Below are 11728 nucleotides of genomic sequence, written 5' to 3'. Positions count from 1 at the left end.
AGAGTACATGATCAATGAATATATTAAATGTACAGGCTACAATGTGGGGATCTCATGCATGGTAATAACTACATGTATATATGACTTGCATCCTTGGTACAACATGATATTATATTCTACTCAGTCCATAGGCTTCATTAATGTCATTCAGGCTGTTTTGAAGTTGATACAACTGGCTATGATAGCTGAGGTTCATAGGTTCTGAACTAATATGTATACCAAACGTTTGGGTCCATACACAGATCGGCTAGATAGCTAGCTACACATCCATAGGCATACAGGTATTATAATCATCCACTGCACAATAAGCAAGAACATAGCTAGCTACGTTATTTCATCTATCTGCATGGCAAATATCAGCAAGGCAAGCTTACACAATTGTACATTCAATTTGCAGTAAATTCTTCAGCTAACTAGATTCTATACATTCACTGTTTCACAAAACGACAGCCTGGTTTGCTGGTTGTTTCAGGAGTCCCTAAAACAACCAGAATGACAATTTCATACTCATGTCACAACACCCATAAAGCTGGTCAGCTAGCTGGTTAATGTTAGCTAGTCAGCTAGCTGGTTAATGTTAGCTAGTCAGCTAGCTGGCTAATGTTAGCTAGCTGGCTATTGTTAGCTAGTCAGCTAGCTGGATAATGTTAGCTAGTCAGCTAGCTGGCTAATGTTAGCTACTCAGCTAGCTGGTTAATGTTAGCTAGTCAGCCAGCTGGTTAATGTTAGCTAGTTGATTAATGTTAGCTAGTCAGCTAGCTGGTTAATGTTAGCTAGTCAGCTAGCTGGTTAATGTTAGCTAGTTGATTAATGTTAGCTAATCAGCTAGCTGGCTAATGTTAGCTAGTCAGCTAGCTGGTTAATGTTAGCTAGTCAGCAAGCTGGCTAATGTTAGCTAGTCAGCTAGCTTGCTAAATCGCGATTTTCGTAAATGAACTTTACGATAAAAAAATGCATAATCGTTTGTCTCTACATTAACTAACATTCCTGTCAACTGTACATGTTTTTGCATGATTCGTTATGACGTTATAATCCCTTACATTTGCTTCCATCCTAGTATTTCTGTCCGCCATCTTTGATCCAGTTCAGTTCTGTGTAGGGGTACCCCTCTCTCCTAGTGTTTCTGTCCGCCATCTTTGATCCAGTTCAGTTCTGTGTAGGGGTACCCCTCTCTCCTAGTATTTCTGTCCGCCATCTTTGATCCAGTTCAGTTCTGTGTAGGGGTACCCCTCTCTCCTAGTATTTCTGTCTGCCATCTTTGATCCAGTTCAGTTCTGTGTAGGGGTACCCCTCTCTCCTAGTATTTCTGTCCGCCATCTTTGATCCAGTTCAGTTCTGTGTAGGGGTACCCCTCTCTCCTAGTATTTCTGTCCTCCATCTTTGATCCAGTTCAGTTCTGTGTAGGGGTACCCCTCTCTCCTAGTATTTCTGTCCTCCATCTTTGATCCAGTTCAGTTCTGTGTAGGGGTACCCCTCTCTCCTAGTGTTTCTGTCCTCCATCTTTGATCCAGTTCAGTTCTGTGTAGGGGTACCCCTCTCTCCTAGTATTTCTGTCCTCCATCTTTGATCCAGATCAGTTCTGTGTAGGGGTACCCCTCTCTCCTAGTGTTTCTGTCCACCATCTTTGATCCAGATCAGTTCTGTGTAGGGGTACCCCTCTCTCCTAGTGTTTCTGTCCACCATCTTTGATCCAGTTCAGTTCTGTGTAGGGGTACCCCTATCTCCTAGTATTGCTGAAGAAAGTCTAACAGTCACTAGTGCAGCAGCAGCCTCCCCTGGTCCTAGTGCCGCACGGTAAGAAGTTTAAGATGCTATGGAACGGTTGACGAAAAAAAATAAATCACAGAAAATATATATATTGACTGATATTGATTTATTTAGGGGGGGGGGCTAATGAATATTTTAGCACCAGCGATGTCTTATTCCTACCCTTTAACTTTTTGTCTGACAGAATAAACATTTTACTCAACTGCGTTACCCACTCCAGTCAGCAGATGGCGGTCTGGGAATTTAACGCAATGCTGTTGGTGTGACGTATAATGTAGTGGACGGAACTCTTCTTTCAACAGCAACAACAGTTATTCAGCCACCTCGGTAGCTTGCTAGACAAAATAGCCGAACCGATAAAGCTCTTTAGACGCGTTAGTGTATATTAGCCACTGTGTTTTAAACCCACTTCTGTCGTCTAGTTAGTTATCCGGATTAATTTCATATTTACGGTGTTGTTGTTATTATTCAGCTAGCGGGCTGGTTAAGTTAGCATTAGCCTAGCTAGCTAACATTCACAAACATGCGGTCACTGAGCTACTCTCCTGCTAAAGAAGAGAACATCACAGTAAAACAAGAAGTAGAGGGTGAGGCCGTTACTGTGAAAGAAGAAAAAGACGCGTTCAGAGTGAAAGAGGAGGAGGATGTTACAGTAAAAGAAGAGGAGGATGCAGTTTATGGAGTGAAAGAGGAAGAGGGGGAGATGACTGTTACATCGATAAAGGAGGTGGAAGAAGAGGAGGAAACTGGATATCTGGTCCCGGTTTCCCAAACGCATCTTAAGGCGTCCAATGGTTCTAACGGTGAACTCAGCCATAAGATGGTTTTGAGAAACCGTTCCCTGATTAACACTAGTAAGTAGTGTCTTAAATACAGAGGCACAAACTCTGCAGTTGTTGAACTGATGTTTGGTGTTAAAGCGGAAATATGCAATAGCTACATCAATATTTGGACTTTAAATTATTTATTTATAGCCATTGATTGTTGAAGAATATAACTCATGCCTCATGAGCTTAGTTCAACTGTTGTACCCCATCAGAACCCCAAATAAGCTTTTTTTACTCCAATGTTTAGAAACAATGTCAATCAACACTGTATAGCCTCAACATGGTTAAAACTATAATGTTGATATCATGGATGGTCAGTCCTTGCATCCATAGGTCTGTCTATGAATTTGAGAGTAATTACATTTCTCCAGACCCATCATCATCTTATTACCAAAACAGTGGTGGAATGACAGCTTTGTTATTGTTTCAACTGCAGATTGGTTGATGTGGCTTGTTTAAAGGGACAATCTAGGATTTAAACAGAAACAAAATGGCTGCCCAGAGGCTTGGTTTGGTAAACAGCTGAGGGATGGGGGAAGGAGAAATGTAACCACTCTCAAATAAATAGAGAAAGCTATTGTAGCAACCGTAACCCAACACCTAGCGACCTCTTCAAGAAGTTCAGACATCTTGGCGTAACAGTTATAAGGTGTTGGCTTGACAGTCGCTGGACCCAGGTTTGAGTCCAGCTCAGGGCTACCCCCTGAATTGACTACACTATAAATACAAGGACTGGCCATCCATAACGTCATAATGATAGTTTTAACCTGATTTCGAGGCTATATAGTATATTCTATAATTGCCCGTTAAGATTTGCTGTGGGGGTCAAATTTTTACAGCTGTTGGTACAGTTGAAGTGGGAAGTTTACATACACTTATGTAGGAGTCATTAAAACTCGTTTTTCAACCACTCCACAAATTTCTTGTTAACAAACTATCATTTTGGCAAGTCGGTTAGGACATCCACTTTGTGCATGACACAAGTAATTTTTCCAACAGTTGTTTACAGACCGATTATTTCTCCGTATAATTCACTGTATCACAATTCCAGTGGGTTTGAAGTTTACATACACTAAGTTGACTGCCTTTAAAGGTGAAACATACCTAGATTCAATAACATTTCTACGATTTAATAACATTCATGAATTGGTTTGAAACCTTTGTTTTAGAACCTTCTCAAAGTTGGTGCCTTGACGGTTTCTCACTCGTACCCTGACTTTTTAAAAGGGATTTTGGGACAATTAGCTTAGTTGTGTCACACGTTCCCTTAACTTTATTGACAACACCCAGATGGATACTGTCATTAAAACGGGTTTTCAATAATTACACATAATTCTTAATACTGTAGCTGTTTAGGTTACAGTCACATGTTCAACTATCATCAGCTGATCCAGGAAATCATTTTCTGAATTACAGTCAAATGACAAACATCACGACATGGGTATATTTGTTGTTAGGTGAAGTTATGGGTCCTACAGTAGGTCTATGTTATTGGTAGATGAAGTTAAGGGCCAATTTGGCAAACAGTGTACAATCCCTCATTGTCAGGCTGATGGAAAAGCCAAAGAGCATTTTACTGGTTAAATTTTTTTTAAGTACAAAGCGGTTGATTTGCGATAATCAAATCAAAGTTTATTTGTCACGTGCGACGAATACAACAGGTGTAGACCTTACAGTGAAATGCTTACTGACAGGCTCTAACCAATAGTGCGAAAAAAAGGTGTGTTTGTGTAAGTAAAGAAATAAAACAACAGTAAAAAGACATTTGAAAATAAGAGTAGCAAGGCTATATACAGACACCGGTTAGTCAGGCTTATTGAGGTAGTATGTACATGTAGATATGGTTAAAGTGACTGCATATATGATGAACAGAGAGTAGCAGTAGCGTAAAAAGAGGGGTTGGCAGGTGGTGGGACACAATGCAGATAGCCCGGTTAGCCAATGTGCGGGAGCACTGGTTGGTCGGGCCAATTGAGGTAGTATGTACATGAAAGTATAGTTAAAGTGACTATGCATATAAGATAAACAGAGAGTAGCAGCAGCATAAAAGAGGGGTTTGGGGGCACACAATGCAAATAGTCCGGGTAACCATTTGGTTACCTGTTCAGGAGTCTTATGGCTTGGGGGTAAAAACTGTTGAGAAGCCTTTTTGTCTTAGACTTGGCACTCCGGTATCGCCAAGCCATGCGGTAGTAGAGAGAACAGTCTATGACTGGGGTGGCTGGGGTCTGTGACAATTTTTAGGGTCTTCCTCTGACACCGCCTGGTGTAGAGGTGCTGGATGGTAGGCAGCTTTGCCCCAGTGATGTACTGGGCCGTACGCACAACCCTCTGAAGTGCCTTGCGGTCGGAGGCCGAGCAATTGCCGTACCAGGCAGTGATGCAACCGGTCAGGATACTCTGATGTTGCAGCTGTAGAACCTTTTGAGGATCTCAGGACCCATGCCAAATCTTTTTAGCTTCCCGAGGGGGAATAGGCTTTGTCGTGCCCTCTTCACGACTGTCTTCGTGTGTTTGGACCATTCTAGTTTGTTGTTGATGTGGACACCAAGGAATTTGAAGCTCTCAACCTGCTCCACTACAGCCCCGTCGATGAGAATGGGGACGTGCTCAGGTCTCTGACCTCCTCCCTATAGGCTGTCTCGTCGTTGTAGGTGATCAGGCCTACCACTGTTGTGTCGTCAGCAAACTTAATGATGGTGTTGGAGTCATGCCTGGCCATGCAGTCGTGGGAGAACAGGGAGTACAGGAGAGGACTGAGCACGCACCCCTGGGGAGCTCCAGTGTTGAGGATCAGCGTGGCAGATGTGTTGCTACCTACCCTCACCACCTGGGGGCGGCCCATCAGGAAGTCCAGGATCCAGTTGCAGAGGGAGGTGTTTAGTCCCAGGTTCCTTAGCTTAGTGATGAGCTTTGAGGGTACTATGATGTTGAACGCTGAGCTGTAGTCAATGAATAGCATTCTCACATAAGTGTTCCTTTTGTCCAGGTGGGAAAGGGCAGTGTGGAGTGCAATAGAGATCGCATCATCTGTGGATCTGTTTGGGCGGTATGCAAATTGGAGTGGGTCTAGGGTTTCTGGGATAATGGTGTTGATGTGAGCCATTACCAGCCTTTCAAAGCACTTCATGGCTACGGACGTGAGTGCTACGGGTCTGTAGTCATTTAGGCAGGTTGCCTTTGTGTTCTTGGGCACAGTGACTATGGTGGTCTGCTCAATCAGGGACATGTTGAAAATGTCAGTAAAGACACCTGCCAGTTGGTCAGCATATGCCCGGAGCACACTTCCTGGTAATCCATCTGGCCCCGCAGCCTTGTGTATGTTGACCTGTTTAAAGGTCTTACTCATGTCGGCTACGGAGAGCGTGATCACACAGTCGTCCGGAACAGCTGATGCTCTCATGCATGCCTCATTGTTGCTTGCCTCGAAGCAAGCATAGAAGTGATTTAGCTCGTCTTGTAGGCTCGTGTCACTGGGCAGCTCGCGGCTGTGATTCCCTTTGTAGTCTGTAATAGTTTGCAAGCCCTGCCACATCCAACGAGCGTCGGAGTCGGTGTAGTACGATTCGATCTTAGTCCTGTATTGACGCTTTGCCTGTTTGATGGTTCGTCGCAGGGCATAGCGGGATTTCTTGTAAGCTTCCGGGTTAGAGTCCCGCACCTTGAAAGCAGCAGCTCTATCCTTTAGCTCAGTGCGAATGTTGCCTGTAATCCATGGCTTCTGGTTGGGGTATGTACGTACAGTCACTGTGGGGACGACGTCCTCAATGCAATTATTGATAAAGCCAGTGACTGATGTGGTGTATTCCTCAATGTCATCGGAAGAATCCCAGAACATGTTCCAGTCTGTGATAGCAAAACAGTCCTGTAGTTTAGCATCTGCTTCATCTGACCATTTTTTTATAGACTGAGTCACTGGTGCTTCCTGCTTTAATTTTTGCTTGTAAGCAGGAATCAGGATGATAAAGTTGTGGTCGGATTTACCAAATGGAGGGCGAGGGAGAGCTTTGTCTCTGTGTGTGGAGTAAAGGTGATCTAGAAATGTTTTCCCTCTAGTTGCACATTTAACATGTTGATAGAGATTTGGTAGAACTGATTTAAGTTTCCCTGCATTAAAATCTCCGGCCACTAGGAGCGCCGCCTCTGGGTGAGTGGTTTCCTGTTTGCTTATTTCCTTATACAGCTGACTGAGTGCGGTCTTCGTGCCAGCATCTGTCTGTGGTGGTAAATAAACAGCCACGAAAAGTATAGCTGAGAACTCTCTAGGCAAGTAGTGTGGCCTGCAATTTATCACAATATACTCTACTTCAGGCGAGCAAAATCTAGAGACTTCCTTAGATTTCATGCACCAGCTGTTGTTTACAAATATGCACAGACCGACCCCCCTCGTCTTACCGGAGTGTGCTGTTCTATCCTGCCGGTGCAGCGTGTATCACGCTAGCTGAATATCCATGTCGTCATTCAGCCACGATTCTGTGAAACATAGGATATTACAGTTGTTGATGTCCCGTTGGGTAGGATATTCGTGAACGTACCTTGTCTAGTTTATTGTCCAAGGATTGCACGTTGGCGAGTAATATTGACGGTAATGGCAGCTTTCCTACTCGCCTTATGCGGGTCCGGACGAGGCATTCGGCTCTTCGTCCTCTGCGTCGCTTCCTTTTGCGAATAATTGGGATGTCGGCCCTGTGGGGTGTTTGGAGAATATCGTGTGAGTCCTGCTTGTTGTTGTTGTTGAAAAAATCTTTGTCTAATCCGAGGTGAGTGATCACTGTCCTGATATCCAGAAGCTCTTTTCTGCAGTAAGATACGGTTGCAGAAACATTTTGTACAAAATAATTTACCAATATCGCGAAAGAAAACATAATAGCACAATTGGTTAGGAGACCGTAAAACGGCAGCCATCTCCTCCGGAGCCATTTCTGAGTTAAAAGCGTTACCAAGCGGTTGATTTGCGATGATGACACAAACATTACATTGAGCAGGACATTCAAACAAGCCTTACAATTATAATCCAAAGTAGTGTGAAATGCACTCATACGCAACCTGGAAATGGAGGTTACTCCCCTGAGTTTTCCCCCATTCACATTCAGAATACATTGTGAAAAACTATTGGTTTCCTTATTAGCAGGGAGGTGTTTCTGCAATCAAATTGTGTGCGCATTGCCCTCGTGCTGCAATTTTATTAAACACAGAAAGGGGCCTGTATTGGAGACCAAAAGTCGTCTGGCACACTGCTTAGGATTTCAGCAACTTTAACTTTCTTCTAGCCTACAATCATCGATGTTACTACTAAAATATGACTATTCTTGCTAATTTTAAGACAATTGTCAAATAATCATTACATTCATTACAGATGTCAATTGCATGGCTACATCATGGCTACGCTGTTGGCATCACTTTTACAGTGGATTACCGCTGTTGCGGGCCTTTAACCATCTGTCTGACTTTGTTGTTCACACAGGAGAGAGACGTGACTATCGTGGGTCCTCTAAGGAGCCTCAACAACCTCATGATGCTGACAAGGCAGAGAAGAGTCTCTCCACATTAGAACACCTCAAGAAAAATCCTCAGAGATCCACAGGGAAGAGAACTCACCGCTGCTCTGACTGTGGGAAGAGTTTTGTTTCTTCAGGACATTTAAAGTCACACCAGAGAATACACACGGGAGAGAAACCTTATAGCTGTGCTCAATGTGGGAAGAGTTTTACTACATCTGGCCAGCTGACTTTACACCAGAGAACACACTCAGGAGAGAAATCTTATAGCTGTGGTCAATGCAGGAAGACTTTTATTCAATCTGGCCAGCTGACATTACACCAGAGAACACACACAGGAGAGAAACCTTATAGCTGTGATCAATGTGGGAAGAGTTTTGCTGCATCTAGCAATCTGACTCAACACCAGAGAATACACACAGGAGAGAAACCATATAGCTGTGATCAATGTGGGAAGAGTTTTTCTGCATCTAGCAGTCTGACTAAACACCAGAGAATACACACAGGAGAGAAACTATATAGCTGTGATCAATGTGGGAAGAGTTTTGCTGCATCTAGCAATCTGACTCTACACCAGAGAATACACACAGGAGAGAAATCTTATAGCTGTTATCAATGTGGGAAGAGTTTTGGTCAATCTTGCCAGTTGACTTCACACCAGAGAACACACACAGGAGAGAAATCTTATAGCTGTGGTCAATGCGGGAAGACTTTTGTTCAATCTGGCCAGCTGACGTTACACCAGAGAACACACACAGGAGAGAAACCTTATAGCTGTGATCAATGTGGGAAGAGTTTTGCTGCATCTAGCAATCTGACTCAACACCAAAGAATACACACAGGAGAGAAACCCTATAGCTGTGATCAATGTGGGAAGAGTTTTGGTCAATCTGGGCAGCTGACTGTACACCAGAAAACACACACCGGAGAGAAACCTTATAGCTGTGCTCAATGTGGGAAGAGATGCACCCAGTCAGCAGACCTTAAAAAACATGAGAGAATACATACAGGAGAGAAACCTTATAGCTGTGCTCAATGTGGAAAGAGTTTTGCTGCATCTAGCGCTCTGACTCAACACCAGAGAACACACACAGGAGAATAGTATTTTAGCTGTGATCATTGTGGGAAGAGTTTTGGTCAATCTGGGAAGCTGACTGTACACAGGAGAGTACACACAGGAGACTGTACATAGGAGAGTACACACAGGAGACTGTACACAGGAGAGAAACCGTATAGCTGTGGTCAATGTGGGAAGAGTTTTGTTTCATCTAGCGGTCTGACAGTACACAAGAGAACACACACAGGAGAGAAATCTTATAGCTGTGACCAGAGATTCTCCGGTAAAAGACATCTGATCAAACATCAGAAAATACATGAATGAGTTGTTTCATGATTTCAATGAATTAATGTCACAATGTAGAATGTTTTAACATTGTAGAAGGAGTATTTTAATGATGTCACAATGTAGAACCCTAAACGTGTGTCCCCTGTTCTATTGATTTCAACATGATATGGATATTATCCTCAGGGGGAAAATCCAGACTCTGAAATGGAAGAGTACTATTTATGTGATTTAACAAAAAAGTGACTAACAAAAAAAGAGTTGTTACACTTACCACGTTGGTGACCCACTGGAATCAAAATGCAACAATTCAAAATGTATCTGGCTGTTTTCTACAAATTGTCCTCTAACCAGTGATGTACACATTATTCCCAGATTCCGTGTGGTTTTTGAGCTGTTAGTTTTAACAGGATGTACTCCCTCTCTCGCGCGATATAAGTGATGACAAATAAGTGTTGTGTTTCTCTTAGTGTTGGGGACACAAACTCAAAATGTAGCTGACTGTCTTCTGCAGGTTGTCCTCTAACCAGTGAGGTAAAAGATGTCTCCCATTTCCATGTGTTTATTTTTAGTTGTGAAAGTTTCAACAGCACGTACAGCCTGATTTCCCCCCTAATCGATATCAGTGATTTAATTTCAATGTACTTACAGCCTATACACATGGTCGCAGTATAATAAATTGGTCTATAATTAATTTTATTAACAATCCTACATCACTCCAGCATTTCTTGACAACATTCAAGTGCTAATTGTCTTTATTCCACTACTGAAGAAGCATGACTCAAATCACCTCATATTTCAAACATCCAGCCTGACAAAAGATACGTTTTATTATTTCATGCCTCACCCTTAAGTTAATTATTGCCAATAAATATTAACAAAGTGTTCATTTGCTTTTCATATTTACAATTCATGTAACGTTTAGTAATCATAATTATTTATGCAATCAACTGACCATTTTTGGGTACAATTATATTGACATTGCTGCCCTGCTTTTAGAATATCAGGGTTCATTCTCAGATGTGCCAACCCAAATGTACTAGAGCATGACATTGGGGACTGGGCCCCGATCCAACAACATGCCTATCTAGTGAACCCTGAAAAGAGAGAGAAGCTCTGCAGTGAGGTGGAACGTTACTACGGATATTGCAGGAGTTTGCTCTTGAAATCAGACATGACTAATACAATTTCATTTGAGTTTCGTTTGGGCTCGTTCCAAGGGGACGAGAGATCTAGAAGCTAGTGAGTTTTAGGAAGATGAGAGTTCTAGAAGCTAGTGGGTTTTAGGAAGACTAGAGTTCTAGAAGCTAGTGACTTTTAGGAAGACGAGAGTTCTAGAAGCTAGTGAGTTTTAGGAAGACGAGAGTTCTAGAAGCTTGTGAGTTTTAGGATTCTATATAAAGAAAAAGGAGAAAAAAATAATACTATTGTATATTATTATTTAAATACGTGTTTTTTTCATGTTTTTAATTGTTGACATCCAGTAGACACCATGTTTATATTGGTGAAGGTGAAGCATTGTAGTTGATTATAATGTGAAATGGAAGTTGTTTTCTGTTGGTGGTGAGCAAACTTGTCCTAAAGAAATGTAGGATATATTTGTTGTCTTAAAGGGGAAGGTGTTACAGGCTTTGGTTTTTCCATTTATGTTTTGAGGTTGGACTTTAGCACGTCTAGCTCGTTAGCACGTCTAGCTCGTTAGCTCGTTAGCACGTCTAGCTCGTTAGCACGTCTAGCTCGTTAGCTCGTTAGCCCGTCTAGCTCGTTAGCACGTCTAGCTCGTTAGCACATCTAGCTCGTTAGCACGTAGGACACACTGATTGGTGTCACCTCGTTAGTCAGTATGTGTTACACCTGTGCTGGCTTGTCCATCTCGTTAGTGGGAAGGTGTTTCACCTGAGCTGGTCCAGGTTCTATTTAAGAGTGTCTGGCCCAGTGCTCCAGTTGTCTTGATACATGTGGAGAGTCAACACCTTTAGTTGCTCCACCTTTTTGGTTTGCTTCCTGTCTTTAAGTTTGGTGTGGGTTTTTCTTTTGTTTTCCTCTTCTTGGGCAGATTTAGTGGGTCTCATGGTGGGTGTCTTTTAGGTCCCAGTTGTTGTTACTAGTCAACTTTCAGTGGACACCCTCATAGTGTCTTTCAGAGCCCCTCCTATAAAACAAGCTTGTAGTTTGGGTTGGACATTGCATCCAATTAATATTTTAATCAACGGAATTTCCTTAGGGTGCCAATTAGTCTTTAAGATGTTAATTTACTTTTTTATCCTCTTATGTTTGTTGTGTACTAAATATTA

General features: G+C 42.5%; 1 protein-coding gene across 1 annotated transcript; it reads left to right on the top strand.

Moving 5' to 3' along the window:
• Window positions 1–7205: 7205 nt before the first annotated feature.
• On the top strand, window positions 7206–9935 carry LOC115186442 (zinc finger protein 180-like). The gene is made up of 3 exons (XM_029746070.1): window positions 7206–7287; window positions 8230–9142; window positions 9905–9935. The coding sequence occupies exons 1-3, from the start codon at window positions 7206–7208 to the stop codon at window positions 9933–9935; spliced, it is 1026 nt and encodes a 341-aa protein (XP_029601930.1).
• The last annotated feature ends 1793 nt before the right edge of the window (window positions 9936–11728 follow it).

The sequence above is a fragment of the Salmo trutta genome, unplaced genomic scaffold (assembly GCF_901001165.1).
Source record: "Salmo trutta unplaced genomic scaffold, fSalTru1.1, whole genome shotgun sequence".
In the NCBI taxonomy this organism is placed as follows: domain Eukaryota; kingdom Metazoa; phylum Chordata; class Actinopteri; order Salmoniformes; family Salmonidae; genus Salmo; species Salmo trutta.
This window is presented reverse-complemented; position numbering and strand designations above follow the sequence as displayed.

What these genes read in the sequence shown, in the direction of transcription:
- LOC115186442 (XM_029746070.1), top strand. Translation starts at nt 7,206, where the DNA reads ATGCGGGTCCGGACGAGGCATTCGGCTCTTCGTCCTCTGCGTCGCTTC. An exon ending in TGGGATGTCGGCCCTGTGGG is followed by an intron (nt 7,288 to 8,229) that starts GTGTTTGGAGAA and finishes TTGTTTCTTCAG; the next exon opens with GACATTTAAAGTCACACCAG. An exon ending in GCTCAATGTGGAAAGAGTTT is followed by an intron (nt 9,143 to 9,904) that starts TGCTGCATCTAG and finishes TGTTTCTCTTAG; the next exon opens with TGTTGGGGACACAAACTCAA.